The sequence below is a fragment of the Elaeis guineensis genome, chromosome 5 (assembly GCF_000442705.2).
Source record: "Elaeis guineensis isolate ETL-2024a chromosome 5, EG11, whole genome shotgun sequence".
Taxonomy (NCBI): Eukaryota; Viridiplantae; Streptophyta; class Magnoliopsida; order Arecales; family Arecaceae; genus Elaeis; species Elaeis guineensis.
The window spans coordinates 26,688,932-26,709,601 of NC_025997.2; the positions used below are offsets into that span (position 1 = coordinate 26,688,932).

Here is a 20,670-nt window from a genome sequence, read left to right on the forward strand (position 1 = left end):
AAATTTATATGCTACTGATTTACTTACCATAGGACTAGCGGTCATCGAAAACCACTTTTACTTTGAATTAACAGCTATATTTCAATAAAAAGTTTCTCACACCCTACTAAGTTGGCTCTATATCAAGGCATGATTTCCTAGAGTTTGGCATCACTTCACATGAACTCTCTAAAAATGGTAGCTAAATTTCTTATCAATGAAATATTCGTTAAAGAAGGGCACAGCAGCAACACCTAAAGATACAAAGACCAACCTATAGAGTTTGCAACTTGAATTCATACAATCAGAAGGCCTGAAAATTTCTCTACTATATACAAGGTTTAAGTGAAGAGGAAACCGCAAGATTTGGATCATTTCACACAAGAAACGAGATCTACCACTAGAAATTATAAGCCAAAGAGTTTTACAAAAGCAGCATCCCAGACCTGGAAGTTGGGACTGACAGCTGTAGCAGAATGGTCATCTCACACTGATGGTGCTCAGTAATACCTACACAATTTTTCATGAGACCATTTTCCCCCTTTCATGCATATCTGTGCTTTTATGCTACATAGTTTGATGATATCTCTATAGAGTTCCAAATTTTCCTTAGCTGATTCACCATGACTTAGATGTTTCTTATTGAGACATACTAATTCTTCAGGTCAAATAACTGCATATGCAGACATCAATAGGGAATATTCCCGGCTGATGGTAAATGGCAAATCAAAGATTCACAAAATTGTAAAATTTTAAAAAATAAAAATAAAAATGTAATCAGTAATATGGCGCACTCTACTAACTTTCGAGCTATGATTCTAAGAACTGTTGATTTTCTGATGCAGTACAATATATGATAAACCAAAATTGCACAAATTTTACTGGACCAAGGATTTATATTACCAGTAAGAAAATAATGCAATGTTTTAAAAAGGGCAAGAAGGCACGACAAATTTGTCATATTATGCAAAAGTGGAGAACATATGTAAATGCATGGATTGACTCCTGCAAACAACTCCAATATCAACATCCTGTAAACATTTTTTTGGTACAAAATATCCCATAAACATTTGCAGACCAGAAATTATTATCAAAATTGACAATGTAATATCACTCTTAAATTATTAATCAGAGGTCCAATCACCAAGTTCCAATAGATTAGAAATGTTATTTCCACGACAAACGAGAACCTCAAGATGCACGCAGATTGATGCTTACAGTTAATATCAAGAAATAGCAAGACAAACCTGAGAGAAATATCCCTGAAAAGCAGATCCATGGAGAGGAGTAAGATCAACACCGTAATAGTTCTGCTGCTGCCAAAAGAGGGCCTATGTATAAAATACAACAACATGTTAGGTGGGTACCATGTCCGAGAACAATAAATTATGTCAGTATAGTAAAATAATAATGATTACTAAAATATTATGCTCAGCCAATATAATAAATGAACCAACTTCAACATATACGTACTGTGGCAAATCAAAATGCATATGACCATAACTTAATAGTAGTGCTACAAAAGATAAATAAATAAAATAAATTGGGAACATTAACAGAATCAACTATAACTAATTGAAAACTCATTTATGCCTACTGAATTAAGGTTGCATACTCATCATTATGGGTCATTGATCCTAATGAATTAAAGAAGGCAGACCCCAAGCCTATGCTAGCAAAAGAATACAAATGCATATTGAGCAGCAAAGACAGGAAATTAAAGTTTGAACTATACCTCTATCACAAATATATGTACAAGGAAAAGCTATATTATTGACCGACAGCACAGCCTGATGTTTGAGTGATGCTTAATATACACTTTGTATTTTATTAAGTAGACTCCTCACATGCATGTGCATACATATAGAAGGAAAAGGTATGTTGCTGACCAATGGTACAGCCTGATATATTTCACAATGCCACCATATAAACCTCATATTTTGGTAAATAGAATGCTCCTAAGAGAATTTTCCATGTATGCACATGCATACATGCAAACAAAAACATGCACACAAACGCACATGCGTACATGTATGCACATACGCACACATAAAGAAAGAGAGAGAAAGAGAAGCAAAAGTCGAAAAATTTTTAATTCACTGAAGAAGAAAAATTTGCGATAGCAAAAAAAAAAAATAAAAAAAAGAATTTAACTTGATAGATCAAAACCTCCATCAATCCTCTTTCATCTTGAATTTGTCAGATGCAAAGATAGTAGCAGGCATAATATAGGCAAGTAAGGCAACAGAAAGCCGTAATATATAAAAGCAAACCAACAACTCATCTAAGTTTCTACTGAGACCCCTAAAACTAAAGCCATCATGACATCAGTTTCAGCAATAACAAATCTAGCTACAGACTTCTGACCAAATACAACTTACTGGACCAAATATATCACATGCATGGGTAATTTGACAAATTTTTTATTCTACATTTTTAAACAACATATACTTTCATTGATGTCAATTGAAAAGATTTACAAGCATTATATTTGATCCAAAATACCTAGAGAAGAGGTAATTTTTCACATAACTTTAGCCATCCAAGATCTCATATTCATATACATATGCAGACTGTCATCTGCCATTATCAAACTACAGATGAAAATTAAAATATGCTACAATGTCAAAAATGATTTTAACCTTATTTTATCTCTTTTTTATTACTTTTAATTAAAACTATTGGACCTGGAGAAAAGACAGTGAAATTACAAAATCTGGTACTTATCTAGGTTGGCTGAAACAGAGAGCAAGTTTTTGAATCTTGATGGGAAAGTGGACTTAAGTAAACAGGACCGATTTGTCCATGGAACACCTTGATGACAACAAAATAAGTATTTTGAATTCTCTCTATTCTCTGAGCAGAAAAAATAGTTCTATCCATGTTAATATCCCGTTGCTCGATGATCTACAAAAATATTCTTGCATGCCACGACCCTTCACAATCTCCTCCCACCTAAAAACTACATGTAATCTAGAGAGATTTCTCAAGATAGTATAACCATTTTTTTTACCAATAGTCAAAATTTTGTCTTGCAATTCTTTGCACGTTTATCAGAAACATGAAGGAATAGCCCTTGTTTCTACTAGTGAAATAAAGATATATTCTATGTGAAGATGTTTAAGTTACTTTGCAAGATAAGATATCAAAGAAAGATAGCTAAGAAATATCAACCCAAACTATCTGGGCAACATAATTGGCCCATCACTTGGGACAGTCTGGGCTACTTGGCAAGCATGATATGCATGTCAAATAAAGCAAAAATCATTGGCATTGATGCTTAAGCAATATGATAAAGCAAACCATTTAAGTGGATTGCTTAGACCATCAGCTTTCTCCAAGTTCAAGGAACAAAATTATGTTCTCTTTATTTCTCAGTTTATATGGTTCTGCCATTGATTCATTTATTTCACCTTTTTCTTAAGAAAAAAACTTGTTTGGCAAATGATGTAATCATGGCAGCAGCTGATAAGAGGTTAAAAGATTGTCAGATATGTTTTCCACCTACGTACAGACTATTAGTAAAACGTTCTCAATGAATCCGGATGTTGAGTCTTGAAACACTGTTCTGGAATCTCTGAGGATAAAATTAGATGACGCAGAATGGAAACAGGGATGGACTAGATAAGGTTCTAACTGACCTAACAAACTTTGAATTCAGTGAATGACTCTTAAGAACAAGAGAATAATAGACAAAGTCTCAAAGAAATTTCTGATTGAATGGTCTAACTCTAATTGAGCTTTTACAAGGGCTATTTATAGCTATACTGTAGCTAAGCAACATTAAATAACATTGGAATCTGAAATCCCCTATATATTACAACAAAATCCCCTAAATACGGCATTTGAAAATTACAATCAGAAATCTCCTAAATATCGAAACAGAATCTCCTAAAAATATGGGCATTTGAAAAGTAGGAAAATATCGAAACAGAATCCCTATGGCATTTGAAAATCAAAAGATTTGGTATGGCTAAATAAGGAAACTGAATACCAGAAAATATGCTATAGCTGGCTAACTACCTAAAGGAAAGTGCCATGATTGTAGTTTTATTCTTACCTAATCTTGACAGCCGTCAATCCGATCAATCCTCTGTACTTCTGTTCTGCATCAGTCTCCCCCACTTAGAAAGAACTCGCCCTCAAGTTATTTCTCAGGATAAAGCAAACCATTAGGTGGATAGTATTTGTAGATATCGGCCACATTAAATGTCTTGGATATTATCATCTCTGCTGGTAGATCAACCACATAAGCATTGTCATTCAACTTTTTCAAAATTTTGTAGGGCCATTCTTCTTTGGTTTGAGCTTATGATAAGCTTCTACAGGAAAGCGTTCTTTGCGTAAGAACACCATGACCATCTCTCCCTTAAATTCTTGTGGCTATCAGTGTTTGTCAGCTGCTACTTTATACTTGATATTTGACTCCTCAAGTTTCTTCTTCACCTCAAGTTGAATGGACTAGACTTGTTCCGCCATCTTATTTCCGCTCACTCTATGCCTCTTTGACAAGGTCACCAAATCTAGAGCATGCATAGAAGTCTTTGTATACACAGTAGTGAATGAAGATTTACACTGTTACACAAACTCGACCTGCACAAGAGCATTATCCCACTGCTTTGGCTTTTCTCCACATATACTCCAAATCAAATTGTCCAAAGTCCTGTTCACTACCTCAATCTGTCCATCTGTTTGTGGGTGGACAGTACTGCTATACTTCAAGCTGGTACCGAACCTCTTCCAAAAAGTTAACCAAAAATAAGCAACTTAGTGTCATGATCTGATGTAATGGACTTCGAAACACCATGCAAAAGAACAACTTCAGCAAAAAACAGCTTAGCCACTTGCATTGCATCACTGGTCTTTTTGCATGAAATAAAATGCATCATTTTTGAGAAGCGATCAACTACCACAAAGATAGAGTCAACTCCTCATTGAGTTCTTGATAGTCCGAGGACAAAGTCCATAGAGAGGTCCTCCCAAATATTTTCTGATATGGACAGTGGCATGTACAATCCCGTATTCTGTGCTTGACCCTTAGCCACTTGACAAACTTGGCACCTACGAACAAGATTCCCAACATCTTACTTTAGTTGTGGTCAATAGTATCTTTGCTCGACATCCTTCATAGTTCTGTCCCTTCCAAAATGTCCACCAAGTCCACCACCATGGAGGTCTCGAATAATCTTTTCATGCAAGGATATCCTAGGAATGCACAGACGATTGCCTTTAAATAGGTAACCATCTACAAAATGAAAATCACCAATTGATTCCTTCTGAAAATATTTCTCCCGAGTCTCCCCAAAATCATCATCTCCTTCATATAGCTCCTTCAAGCAATCAAATCCAACCACCTCACTGCTCAAAGTAGTCAGTGAGGCTGCCCTCCTACTCAAAGCATCTGCCATTCTATTAGGAGTACCAAACTTATATTTGATAACATGCAAATTGCTCAAAGTAAGGAGCCCACCTGGCATGAACCTTATTAACATGCTGCTGGTTCTTAAAGTGTTTAGGACTGGAACCGGGCCGAGCTGGGCCAGGCCATACCCCTACCCAAGCTCGGCCTGAAATATTTTTTCAGACTTCGAGTTGGGCATAGGCCTGAAAATATTTTAAATTTTAAGGCCGGAGCCCAAGTCCGAGCCCGACCTGAACCCAATCGGACCGACCCAAAACCGAGCCCAAAACCAAGTCCAAGCTCGAGACCTGAATCTCCTCCCCCTGCTCTTCCCTTCCTCGCTTACTCCGCCCAAACCCTATATCTCCTCCTATTCTCCCCTCGCACTGAGAGCGCTGCCGTCGTTGGATCGGATAGGGGAAGGTCATCGTCGAAGCGGAAAACATCATTGTAGCTGGAGATGGGGTGGTAGCAGCTGTCATGGGCGGTGGTGTCGTAGTTGTCGGTCAAGAGATCCTCCCCCTCCATTGTGAGTACTCAGTCCAACCATCATTATCGGCGTTTGCCTTGCTGTCCACACCGCTGCAACCTAACTCACCACCACTTCCATCGCCACCGCAACCCACCTCGTCTACCACGCCCGTCGCTTCCATCACATTGCCGACCCTTTCCGCCACCCCCTCCATGCTCACAGCTTCCATCGCATCGCCAAATCCTTCCGCCACCCCCTCCACGCCCTCGCCTCCCTCCTCGACAAGCTCCTCATCGGCCTCGCCCGCCTCCGAGCCACCTCGCTCCCAAACTCCATCCCCATCTCCGCCCCCGAGTCCCCCATCTCCACCCGCCTCCAAGCTGCCTCTCTCCCAGACTCCGTCCTTCTCTCCGCCCCCAAGTCCCCCATCCCCGCCCGCCTCGGTGCCGTCGACTTTTCCCTTGGCATCGTGCATCGTGTTGGAATGGTGATAATGGGGGAAGTAGAAGACGGAAAGTCGAAAGAAATTAATGCGGGCTAGATATTCGGGCTTTGATCGAGCCCAAATTTGGGCTCAGGTCCAGTCCGGGCCGGGCCAAAGGTATACCCGAGCCCGGCATGAAAGACAAATGGGCTTTCTATTTATGCCCAAGCCCAGCCTGAATTGTTGCAAGCCTAGCCCGAAGCCCGGCCCGAAGTTAGCACGGCTCGATGGGCCTCGGGCTGACCCAAGCCTAGTTCCAATCCTAGAAGTGCTTTAGAGCCTCATGGTTAGAATAAATCACAAACTCCTTCGAAAGTAAATACGGCTCCCATTGTTTCAAAGCACGAAATGTTGCATACAATTCTCACTCATAGGTTGACCACTTCTATCGTGCTTCATTAAGCTTTTCGCTGTAGAAGCAAACCGGCCTTCCTTGTGAAAGAACTCCAACTCCAACCCCACAAGCATCACATTCAATCTCAAATACTTTCTCAAATTTGGGAAGGGCTAGAACTGGAGCAGTAGTCAGCCTCTCCTTAATTTCAATAAAACTTTTATCAGCAGCTACAGTCCAGTCAATTATTTCTTTCTGGCAATGTCATTGATGCCACAATGCTGCTGAAGTTCCTGATAAACCTCCTATAGAAGGTAGCCAAACCATGAAAGCTGTGCACCTCAATTATAGTCTTAGATGTAGGCCACTCCTGAATTGCACGAATCTTGTCTTCATCGATCTGAATTCCATCAGCACTAACAACAAAACCAAAGGAAAACTAGGCTGTTGGTCATGAAGCTGCATTTCTTCAAATTAACATACATCTTATTTTCCAGCAACATAGTGAGTACCTCCCTCAAATGGCCTAGATGTTCATTTTTTATTGCAGCTATAAATCCAAATATCATCAAAACATACCACAACAAACTTCCCAATGAATGGTTTAAGCACTTGATTCATGAGCCACATGAAGGTGCTAGGGGCATTAGACAACCCAAATGGCATTATAAGCCAATCATATAAGCCCTCCTTTGTCTTAAAAGCAGCCTTCCACTCATCTCCTGGCCTGATGCGGATTTGGTGGTAGCCACTACACAAGTCGATCTTCAAAAATACTGTGAAACCCTCCAAGTTGTCCAGCATATCTTCAAGTCGAAGAATAGAGAATTTGTATCTAATGGTGATTCTGTTGATAGCTCGGCTATCGACAAAATCCAACTCCCATCCTTCTTAGGTGCTAGTAGTGCAGGGACTACACAGGGGCTCATATTCTCCCGAATATGGCCTTTGCGGATTAACTCTTCCACCTTTTGCAAAATCTTACTCTCCATTGGATTCACCCTGTAATGTGGTAGGTTTGACAAGCTGGCTCCATGAGCTAAATCAATGTGGTGTTAAATGTCACGCATAGACGGCAAACCATCTGATAAGTCATACAGGGCTATCTCCTAGAATTCCTTTATTAAAGGCCACACAATAGCTGGAACATCTATTGTAGATGCCTCCTCTCCCTTCACAACAAGTGCATAGGCCTCACCCTTTAGTTCCTTCTCATTGCCAACAATAGAAAACAAAGCTTTTCCCTCCCCTAAAGAAGTGTTGGACTTTCTTTTTTTAGGAATGATGGCAATTTTCTTACCTTTCTAACTAAATAAATAGTAATTCTTTCTATCCCTATGAGTAGCATCAACATCACACTGCCAAGGCCTTCCCAATAGAACATGACTAGCATCCATATCAACTACTTACAAGCAACATCATCCTTATAAAATTTTTCAATTAAAATTGAAACTCGGCAAATTTTACTTACTGTTAGTTTTGGCCTTTCTTAATCCTTCCAAGGCTGTAAGACTCTAGGTATCGCATTGTTTATAACTGCAAGTGATCCACAAGTACCTGAGAGACAATTTTCATAGCTTCCACGGTCAATGATGAATTTGCACACCTTATTGTTGCTAGTGCACTCTGAGTGAAAAATCCGATGCCGCTGCGAAAAAGTTTCTGGCTTGGGTGTATACAACAGTCTTTGAACAACACAAGAAATTCTCTCACCTTCTTCCTTAGAAATTTTGATATCTTCCAATTCAGATTTAGCTCTACCTCCACCATCATTCTCATCTCGATAGTCGGTCAAATTCACCATTTGGTGCATAGGGCAAACATTGGAGGTATGACCATGCTCAAGACATCAATAGCACCTGACAACAGTACTTTTTGCAGATGATTTGTTGAATTTGCCTCTGGAATTGGCCCCACTTAGGGACTTTACAGCTCCACTACCATCAGTTGTCTGGCTAGTAGATGAATGAGTAGGTGTTGAATCGACCTGTTCTTCCTTGCTTGTATATGGGTGAGAAGCGTTAGAAGAAAACTACTTGTTGAGATGTGTTCTCATTAGCTGACGTGATAAAAGCCTTTCCATTTTGAGTGCCAAATTGTGAGCTTCATCGACTGACCAAACTGTTTGAAGGCCAATCTATTTGAGGCCACTAAGGTACCTTCCAGCTTGCTGCTCCTCTATTCTAACTAAACACAACGAGCTGAAAGTCGAAGAAATTCCTCCGTGTATCCCGACACTGACTTTGTATCCTATGTATAGCCTTAGTATTCTAGGAATAAATATTGTTGATAATCAGGAGGCAAAAATCTATCTTTCAATAATTTTCTCATCTTTTCCTAGGTTCTCACATGCGCCTTGCCATGCCTTTGACGTTTAAGTTGCGCATTGTCCCACCAAGCGGCAGCTCCTCTCTTAAGTCGATAAGCAACCAACATAACTCTTTTCTCATCCAGCACATTCATCATCTCAAGACTTTTCGACCTCATATAGCCAATCAAGAAACTCCTCAATGCTGACATGCCCACTAAAAGCAGGGATACCAACTTTAAGGCGATAATCTTCAACCTTCCTATAAGGTCTAGGGTAGCCTTGGTTAACAACAAAATCCCCAATTTTGTCATATGAAGAATCAGCATTAGCAGGATGCCTACGTTGCTTATCGGACCACATTGATCGACAGACTGGCTGCGAGCATCATCTCCAACATGGTTTCTCCTACCTTCATTACGATTCCTGTTGGCGTCCATCACCAGCACCTCCATCATCTATCATAATTCTGTAATGGCAGCCTGCTAGATCCGAATCGCTGCTCAAAAGGCCTGCACCTCTTGATCACCGTCAACAGGATGGTTGCTCTCACCTCCGCTGTTAGACATATCAGGAGCTGAAAAGCTCTGATACCAATTGATGCAGAACGAAAACAGAGATGGACTATATAAGGTTCTAACTGACCTGACAAACTCTGAATTCAATCAATGACTCTTGAGAAGAAGAGAATAACAGACAAAGTCTGAAAGAATTTCTAATAGAATGGTCCGACTCTAATTGAGCTTTTACAAGGGCTATTTATAGCCATATTGTAGCCAAGCAGCATTAAATAATATTGGAATCTGAAATCCCTTAAATATCGCAATAGAATCTCCTAAATACGGCATTTGAAGACTACAATTAGAAATCTCCTAAACATCAAAACAGAATCTCCTAAATATGGTATTTGAAAATTAAGAAAATATCGAAATAGAATCCCTTAAATATGGCATTTGAAAATCACAAAATTTGGTATGGCTAAATAAGGAAACCAAATACCAAAAAATATGCTATAGCTGGCTAACTACCTAAAAGGAAAGAGCCATGATTGTAGTTCAACTGAGTTAATGGAAAAATTCAATCATACACTAGCCTAATCCAGTCCAAGGTGCAGACCTAGAGAAGCGGATTAGATAGAGAATAGCACTTATTTTTGACCTAATCTTAACAGCTGTTGATCCAATCAATCCCTTATGTTTTGCATCATTTTTTTTTTGGTACAAAAAATAGAGTGAGGGGAGGCGACCAGCATAGCTACCCCCTCTGAGCGTGACCATTAGGGCTCCCACTTTGCTGGGGAATGTTCGATACAGGACGACAACGGGAACCAGCTCAGTCCTTCCCCACCAAGTGCGGAGCCAATGGCCTCCACATCGAGTGGGTACGTCACCCCAGCACCACCCAAGCGCCAGAGGACCAAATACCGCCCCTCACCGCCCACGTCCAGGCATCAGATTAAATCCTCATTTAATCGACTCCCCATGTGGCTCGAACCTTGGACCTAAGGGTAAGGGGGCAAAGGCCCGTTCCAACTGGGCTACCACTTGCGTGGTTAGAGGTTGGCTAAGCAGAAAAAATATAGAGAAAAAAATATGGAAAGCTACCTCATGGACTATGCTAACAAAGCTCATAATCATCCGGAAGTTTCCTAATTATTTAGTCAGTTACATGCTCGTGACTACTGCATCATCACGCTCTTAGTAACTAGGTATTGCCCCTGCTATCTTGCACCTGCATCACAGGTGTCCTTTACCCTAAAGTTTTTTTGATATCTCTACTTTTGACAATTCTATTAGAGTGCCCATGCAGGACCTTGGAAGCTTGCAACAGCATCATGTCTTTAGCTTCCCTCTGATATTGGACCATTTTGTTAAGTTAGCATCTTATATTACCATTAACTAATTATATACCAAAAATACTTTCCTCCAAGCATGTAAACATCCAGCTCAAAACCACATTTGACAGCCACAAAAACCAAAAAGAATTGCATGCAAATTCATCAGAAATTCCAACCTTAAAAAGATTCTCGTAAGGTGTAGCATACTAGCATGGACCATCATGATTAACTATGAGAAAAGAGGGGATAATATTAATGAAGCACTGGCAGTTATTTCCTCTGTAACATGAAGGATATGATATAACACAGATCTTGTTAAATGATATATTTGATGCAAGAAAGAGAAGAAATATTGTTAAAAACCTACCTTATTAGCAATTTCAACGTACAGATATTCATCACTAAATGGCGCCATGTGTATCCTATTGAAATAGCAAATTGAAGAGGTCAGATGCGAGTTCATAATAAAGGAAAGTAAAAGCATCAAACAAATAGATTAAAAAAATCCAACAATTTAGTCAAACAACAAAGATCTATCATAACCATTAAACCCAGGCCCAACTGTTTGGCAGATATAAAAAGGCCCATGAGCCATTAAAATACAGCAGAAATTCAGAAGCCAGATTCTGATCAACTAATGGTCTTTGAGGCTTATTTGATGAAACTGTGGATAGCAGCCGTGGAAGCTTGCATAGATATTTTCAGTGTCCATAGCTTAACTTGATAGTTTCCAATTGACTAAAGATCACTGATCAGTGCCAAGAATTATGGCGAATGGCACAGAAAACAGAGCAGGGCAGATACTATGAGAAAGAATAAAATGATTGGAGTAAATGTGGATTTTTTTATTTAAATTGCTTATTTATTTTTTTAATAGCAATTATTTATAAGAATAATATCACATAAAAAAACCCTAGACATGCATAGGGCTGAAAACATGTCGGATAAAGTCTGACCGTATCCGTATCCACTTCCGAATTGGGGCAGATTCAGATATATATTATTCAGTCCGATCATATCCAGATACTTGGTTCAAAGAAGAGCCAGATACCGATTCGGATACGATTTTATCTTCTTCTTTCTTCTGGATATGGATTCGGATATGCGTATTATATAAGATCCTATTTCAGAGGTCTCATATCCACATCCATTGACCGCTGATCCGCATCCACGTCCCTTTTCCAAAACCCCAAACCCATCGGCATCGCGATCAATTCCTTCAAAATTTTGAGAGGCAGAACCACCATTGCAGCAGCTAGGGTTTCTCTCCTACATCCCCACCCACCAGCGACCAACGGCAAACGACCAGCCTCCTTTCCGACAGGCATTCGCCGTTCGATGACAAGCGTCCTTCCCAACTTGTGTTTGGTGACAGATGTTCTTCCTAACCAGCATTTGACAAGCATCGTTTTCAACTGGCATCCGGCGATGATTGTTCTTCTCAGCCGGCATCCAGTGACGAAAGTCTTTGCCAATAGGCATCCGGAGGCAACCAAGTATGTTCTTTAAATATCTATGGTCATATTCTTCCATTAGAACCATGCTCCCCTCTCTCTCTCTATGGTGCTATTAATGGTACACGCCTATGGAGTACCTAATGGCTTCAATGCAAGGTTTGCCGTACCGGACTGAACCGCCCGATACGGGGCGTACCGAACTGGATCGGCAGCCAGCCAAACCGATTCAGCTTTTTTTTTGGAAAAAAACGTCCGAACCGCACCGAATCGAGCGGTTCGGTACGATTCGGATCCATACCACCCAAAATCGGACGGTATGAACCGGTACGTTCGGTTCGGCATTGAATCGAACCGTACCGACATACATGTGAGAAAAGAGGGGGGGAGTGGGGGGGTGGTGTGGGGCCTAGGCTATCTTTTAGTGACAGCCCAGGTGGGTTGTCTTCTCTGAAAGAGTCGAGAGCTCTCAGAGAACTCCCGAGGCATCTCAAACTCAACGAGATGCTGAAAAAATAAGAAAAAAAATTATTTTCAAATTACAGCACTAGTTCGAAGAGACGCTGATTTTTTATCGAAAGATAATGTATTATTTTTTAGTAAATATTTTATTTTTTATTTTTGTTAAGAAAAAGATAAGAATGAAGTATGAAAATAAGAGGAAATCATACCAAAATTTTATGATTTTGGTATGATTTGATCATATGTGATAGATCTTTGAAAGATCTGCATGATGAAACTAAAATTATTAATTTTTATTAATTATATATTTTTTAAATATTTATATATATTTATTCATAAAAAAATTATTAAAAAAATAAATTCAAAAAAAAAATCAGAGTTTCAGAATTATGTTTAGAATGATTCAAGCTACTTAAATCTAACCTTAATTTTTTTTAAAATTTTTGAAATTAAAAAATATTTTTATAATTATTTAAATAATAAAAAAATGTTATCAAATAAAAAAATATAAAAATAGTGTTATATTTTAATTAATTCAAAATATTATTTGAAGCATATAACATATTTTTTTTAAATTTATAAGTTTTAAAATTATTATTAAATTTTTTTTTGAATTTATATATAATATTTTTTAATAATTATTAAACTATCGTATTTTGTTATACTTGCAAATATTGTAAGAAGAAAAATTCAGAGCATGACATTCATTGACTTTAATTAATTATATATTTTTAATATATATTTATTCATACAAATAATTAAAAAAATAAATTAAAAAAATAAAAAATCAGAGTTTCAGAACATGTAGAATGATCAAGCAATCAAGCTACTTGAATCTAATCTCGAATTTTTTTAAATTTTTTGAAATTAAAAATATTTTTATAATTATTTAAATAATAAAAAAATATTATCAAATAAAAAATATATAAAATTAGTATTATATTACAGTTAATTCAAAAATATTATTTGAAGCATATAACATATTTTTTTGAATTTATAAATTTTTAATTTGTATATAATATTTTTTTAATAATTATTAAACTGTCGTGGTTTGTTATACTTGTAGAAATGAGTAAAACAAAGATTCAGAACGTGATATTAGTTGAAATCATGACGAGATGCTCTCGACTCCACATCATTGGAGATGCAAATGGTGCAACACAGAGTTCGAGGGGTGACTAGGTTGAAACAACACCTGACTGGTGGTTATCCTGATGTGTCCATGTGTCGGAAATGCCCGCAAAAAGTCCGATAATTGATGAAAAAGTACTTTGCTGATTCGAAAACAACGAAGGAAAGGACAAAGCAGAAAAAGACAGAAATGGACCATCGAGCTGTAGAGCCATCTTCTTATCACTTTAGAGAGTCAGAAAAAGATTCCGCTCCAGATAATGAGACACAGATTGAGGCTGTCATTCAGGCGAGCTTGGCTGATCAGTACCGACAGGAGGAGATGGTCCAATATAGAGAACGATTTGAACCATCATAATATAAATTGGGGTCTAGATCAGCGATCGATGGAAGAGAATTCGAGTTCAGGACTACCTCAGCCAGAGAGCCCGATGGTAGGAGCAGACACAGCATGTCATCTTTGTTGGGAGCTTTTGACAGTAGGAGATCCTCCAGAGATATTCCAGCAGGAGCCACCATCCATGATTTGGATCCACATGCTTTATCCAGCAAAGATTCAAAGCAGTAAAAGATTGACACTATGGTAAAAAAGAATAAGGATATGTGGCGTGCTATTGGATCATGATTTTATTTCAGCCATATACCAATAAATGCAGCAGATAATCTTACTATCGATCTGTCATTTCAGCTATAGAGGCTGCCGGCCAGAGTGTAGATCCGTCAGAACCTAAAGACATCTATGGTCAGCTTCTGGACAATAACGAGGATCTACAGAGATGGATTGCTTCTTACAAGAATAAATGACCTACATACGGACTGACAGTGATGTGTGATGGTTGGACCGATCCTACTAGATGGAGCATCATTAATTTTTTGACACTGTGATGGAAAAATATTTTTCACAAATCAATTGATGCTTCAGATAAGATACACAATGCCACATATATCCTTGGTCTGATGGAGGTGATTGATTTAGTGGATGAGCAGTATGTCATACAGATCATCACAGATAATAGACCACTATAAGACTGCCAAAGAGTTACTGATGGAGCAGCAACCGCAGATATACTGAACCCTATGTGCTGCACATTGCATTGATTTTATATTGATGGATATTAGGAAGATTCGTAGGGTGCAGTAGGTAGTGGAGATTGCCCAGACTATTACTAGATTCATCTACAATCACACATGGGTTCTTTCATTGATGCGGATATATACTGAGGAGATCTTAAGACCGGGTATCACACGATTTGCTACCAACTACATAGCATTTAATAGTCTTCTTCAGAAGAAAGCAGCCTTACATCAGATGTTTGTTAGTGCCAAGTGACAGGAGAGCAAATATGCGAGGGCCGGCACTGATGGAAGTCATGTGGAGAACTTGATGACGAGTCAGTCATTCTAACAACGGGCTGAGAAGGTAGTGAAGGCTATTAAGCCATTATATGAGGTGCTTCGCACCGTGGATAGTGAAAGATACCCCTAGATGGGCTTCTTATATTACATAATAGAGAGGGCAAAGAAACATATCAGTGAGAATGATCCGAAGCATGCTCAAGAATTCATTAACATCATTGAGTGCCGTTGGGACTATCAGATAGGTAGAGATTTGCATCTAACCAGTAAGCACGAATTCAAAAATATTTTAAAATATTTTTTCTTATGCTTGTAAAAGTGTACTTAATCAATTATGAAATTTATCTGCAGCTTATTATTTGAATCCGAGATTTCAGTATACCATTTCTGAAATAGATATGAATAACGAGCTTCTTGCTGCTCTTCATAATGTGATATATAAGATGGTGCCCGATCCAGAAATCACATTGTTGTGCCTGCAAGAGGCATACTAGTTTAAAACAGATGTGATTATTCAACTGAATTCGATCTGTACTCAACAATATATTTATAAATTTAATAAATATATTTTTTTACAGACAACAGTTTAGAGAGGGATCAGACAGCTTTGGAGTCCCATCAGCTGTCGTAAGCAAAAAGCAGATGAATCCAAATAAATTACATATCAATAATGAACAGCATAGATTGATATGTAATTTTGCTTGATAATATCATAAAATTTGATATGCAATTTTGCTTTTGCAGCTGAATGATGAATTCATTTTGAAATATCCACAGAATATTTGAGAGATATGGCTGGCCGTATTCTTTTCCAGACGGTTTCTGCTAGTGGCTGTGAGCGTAATTGGTCGACTGTCGCTCTTATCCACAGCAAATAGAAAAATCATGACACAAAAATGCCTTAATGATCTTGTACATGTTCACTATAATCTGAGGTTGAGGCTAAAATGCATTCAGGAGGAAGTGCAACTAAAGTACACTGATCCGACACTAGATTATACTGATGAGGATGACGATCCGATCATCGAATAACTTGCAGGTCAGCAACAAGAGCCAAAGCTTGATGAGTCGGAATCTCCACGACCAGCCAGTGTGATAGCTAGGAAGATCAGGTTGGATTAGGATGATATTCGATTCACCAGTGAGTCTCAGTTTACACATGCCACACAAAATAGGAATCATGGTGGACGAGTCGGTAGAGATCGTGGGAAGACGATTTCATATAGACAAAGGGCTCCTAGAGATCGTCCAGCACACGATGCAGCTGCAGACGATCTTGCACGTGGAGTAGGATCCATGAATGTATCTGGATCTTCGCATTATGGATCCTATTATCCGCAGCCACCTTATGATCCATATGGATATTGTACATCCAAGACATCATCTTCTAGTGGTTACAACCCTTTGCATCCCGGAGTATCTTACGGATCAGATTTTGCTACCGGCATATTCGGATGGACTCCTCCACAGTCATACCATCATCCCAAGGATACTTCTTAGAATCAGAGTTTAAGTGAGAAATCTGAGATGTCTTACAATTCAAAGAGGATGCCTTATGAGATGAATATTCAGGAGTACAGTGCATCTTGATTAGAGGGTTGGACTGATGTTCCTCCAGATTATGCCAATGATCCAAATATCTATGTGTCACAGATACTCGACGAAATATTAAATGCAAAGCAGATCTTAAGGTTAGTATATCATTTTTTATGCTTTGTACTTTAAAAGTTTAGATACATTTTAATGCATATTTATATATTTTCATTTTAATTTTAAGATGATATAATTGTAATATAATGTAAATAAATATATATTTGGATTTTAAAATTTTGGATCAAGAGTCCCTGTACCGCTATCGAACTCAAAAATTGAACCCAAATATGTCAATAATATGCAATATAATGTAATTTTAGGATTGTATTTATGAATTAATAACTTGAACATAAAAAAAAAAAGAAACGAAACAAAATAAATTTGTATCAGTACCAAACCAGTACATCGAAATGTACCATGTGTCGGTACGGTACCATACCAGTCCGCCACCGGTATGGGGTCCGATATTAGTACAGCGGACCTTGCTTCAATATGTGAGTGGGTAGCATTTTTCCCCTTTCATTTCTTCCTATCTTACATTTCTTCCCATCTATTATGTGATTCTGTGAACCTGACTCCCATGTCCCCTCTTTCTCTCTTTTATTAGTTATCTTCATCTTCCTCTCCTTGTAGAACATCAAACATGGCTGAAGCATCTCTTCGGCTTCTCATCTTTGTCTCTGTATATATGTTTTAACTTTTACACGAACATAAAACACGAAAAGTTGGGTCTTTTATCCAGGATTCAGGCCTAGTCTTAAGGATTCTGTTATAATTTTCCAAATCTAGGTTAATTTACATGCTGATTCCTTTTGGTTGAGTTGTTGAATATTATTTTAGTTCTTGATCAGAATTTTTTTTGCAGTTTTTAAAAACCGTGCTGTATCTTAAAGGATATAATATTTCACATGATTCATCCATATTCTATTACCACTCCGTAAGTTGATGCTGGCAAGGTGAGTGACCATCACCTGCATAATTAATTTTATTTGAACACAGCATGTGTACAGGTTTTTTGTGCTCTAGACCAACAAGCATTGTTGAACGTGCTTATATTCATCTGAATTTTTTAGCACAATTATGTTGCTTGTAATGACACCTTGACTATGTTATAATGACCTTTTGTCACCTATAACCCAAACATCTAACTGATAGTTCTTTCTTCTTTTGAAGGAACTAATTGATAGTTCTTTCAGCTAAATCATAAGTTTGAACTTGGGTCCTGCATTAAAGTCACAGAGCTGGATGACAAAGCATGCAGTCAGATGCAACTAAATTCTGAAGGTAACCTTGCAGCTTGGTTTTTTAGCAGTTTTATAAGGATCATATTGTCAATTGTTTTCTGAATATTTTTTTGAGCATGTGCTTGTGTTGCATGTGAGTTGGCATGCATGCAGGAATGCAGGCAGGTGCACGTGGTTTTGTAAGCCTTTGAAAGATTGGAATTAAGAAAATCTAACTAAGCTTCAATTTAAATATGGCTGAAAAGTGCATCGGATAGGAATGCGGCTTCCTGTATAAAATTGTCATCATTCCTCTTCATCTAAATTGTTTCCAAAGGAGGGCTGTACATTGTTGCATGAGCTTAAACTGCAAAAGATAAAGTCTTCCTACTTGTCATGGAAGGCCCATTTCTTGCCAAAAGTTGCCTCCATGGGGATAAACACCAAGTCTTAGATAGTTGACATCAGAACAGTAGGCTGCAGAAACATGCTAAATCACTCGGGGCCTTCTTGATTAATTAGATCTATGCCAGATAGATGATCTAACTTCTATTGGAAAGACTTGTGATGATGATGATGATGATGAAGCAGTAGAGCTTTAAACATCCAACAAACAATATCTAGACAATAGATTACCGTATTTGTTAGATGATGATGATGATGATGGTTATGATCAAGCAGTGGAGCTTTAAACATCAAACGGACAATATCTGGACAACATATTACTGTCTTTGTTAGATATATGTTTTTTACTGCTTTGTTATCTTGTTCTAATTTATAAGAGTATATGCATCTATAAAACATTGTATTTCTATGCAAATTTAGTCTGTTGCGTGTGAGTAAATATTTTTCTGAATTTTAGAAAGCAAAACAATCATGAAGGGCGTTCTATAGACATCCGTAAACTTGACTTTATCATGCAAAACAGTTATTGTATAGGCATTTGTTAAGATGGGTTTTATGATTGGGTGTTGATTAATTGCAATTGATGCATTCCTCATGCTAAATTTTACATAAAAAGATTTTTTTACAGTTGATATCCATGCTTTTTCTAAAAAAGAAAAATTCTGCTTCTTTAATGGGATGCATGTGGAAGTTCTGAGAAAGGTATAAGGCTATAAGCTTTTGTTTCCTTTACTTTGTCTCGTGTTGGTTTGAGCCCTGTTATGATGATTTTGGTGCCTGGTTTTGTCTCTTTGATGTTCAATTGGATCCCTATGATCTTCATGGAGAATGCTTTTTATTTGTTTCTGATTCAAATTGCTATCTTGGGTGACCTTTTGATGCAAAATAAAAGACAATTTGGTGAAGTGAAATATGCTATTTTGCGATGATGATATGATTATGAAATTTCACAATTAGGTGGCTAGGGAAGGGATATATTCATTCCTTTCTCCTAAAGCAAAAGAGAAGAAAATGGGTATTGAATTGGGCCCAGTATCCAATCCAGATGGTCAAACATCAAATAACCTTTTGCGTTATAGCCTAGACATTTGCCATGCGGGCACACATTGGTGACTGGTACTTATGCATGCTAGGCATGAGGCAAAGCAGGTTGCCTACTAGTTTTCACTAAAGCAAGCACTTGCAATGGATGCCAAGTTGGATCCAGTAAAAATTTTCTATCACTTGGGCCTACCTCATTGGTAATTAGAGTCTTAGTTTTTCTTAGATTGTGTAAAAATATTTATCTGTCAATAATTTACATTGCATCATTGATAAATTGCAATGTTTATAGAATAATCCTAATGTATTTCATTGGTTATTATATTTTTGGTTATTATACATTTCATTTCTTCCATTTTGAATGCAGTTGTTATACATCATGTCTTGAATAATCCTTACGTATTTAATCATGTCTTGAATAATCATTTCTTGCATTTTGAATAATCCTTATGTATTTATTATATATTTCATTTCTTGCATTGGTAATTGTTAAATTAGATAGCATATTATATTAACATATAAATCATTGTGAATATTTCCTGTATAATCCTATTTAGGATATATATCAAATCTGTATAATCCTAAACAGGAAATATATCAAATCCTGTTTAAGAAATATATCATTAGGAGATCAATAAATTCATTATACCTAGACTTCTATTGCTCTATATATAGAGCCTCTTGTAACATGAATGATATACAATCATTTTTACCTTTACCTATCTCTCTCTCTCTCCTCTCTTCCTAGTGTTTCTAACAAGGGTTCTCTCTGTAGATCCTATCTTCTACATGGTATCAGAGCCAAAGGAGAAGGAGAAACCCTAGCCACCATCATTTGTCCTGCAGCAGTCCTCACCGTCATCCAGTCTCTGTCCGATCCGCCCCTTTATCTTCACTGTCCGCTGCAACAGTCCTCACCGCTGTCCAATCTCTGTTCGGTCGGCCCTCTTTGTCTTCTCTATCCGCTACAGCAGTCCTCATTGCTGTTTTTTTTATCCAGATTTTTCTGCTGCCCTTGATTGGATTTCTCTTCAATCCAAAATCTTTGTCCAATGGCTTCTATTTCGGACGTTACCGCCACATCCACCATACCCACCTTCAATGTGAATACACATGCCCTCACCAGACCCGCTATGATCACTGCTGACAAGTTGAATGATAAAAATTATTCATCGTGGGCTGCATCTGTA

At 37.9% G+C, this 20,670-nt stretch overlaps 1 protein-coding gene across 1 annotated transcript in view; it reads right to left on the bottom strand.

Moving 5' to 3' along the window:
• LOC105045282 (probable histone-arginine methyltransferase CARM1) overlaps positions 1-20,670 on the bottom strand; it is a 76,987-nt gene that overhangs the window by 14,367 nt on the left and 41,950 nt on the right. Inside the window, 2 exon segments of the mRNA XM_010923512.4 lie at positions 1,227-1,310; positions 11,183-11,237. Coding sequence (XP_010921814.2) covers positions 1,227-1,310; positions 11,183-11,237 — 139 coding nt within the window.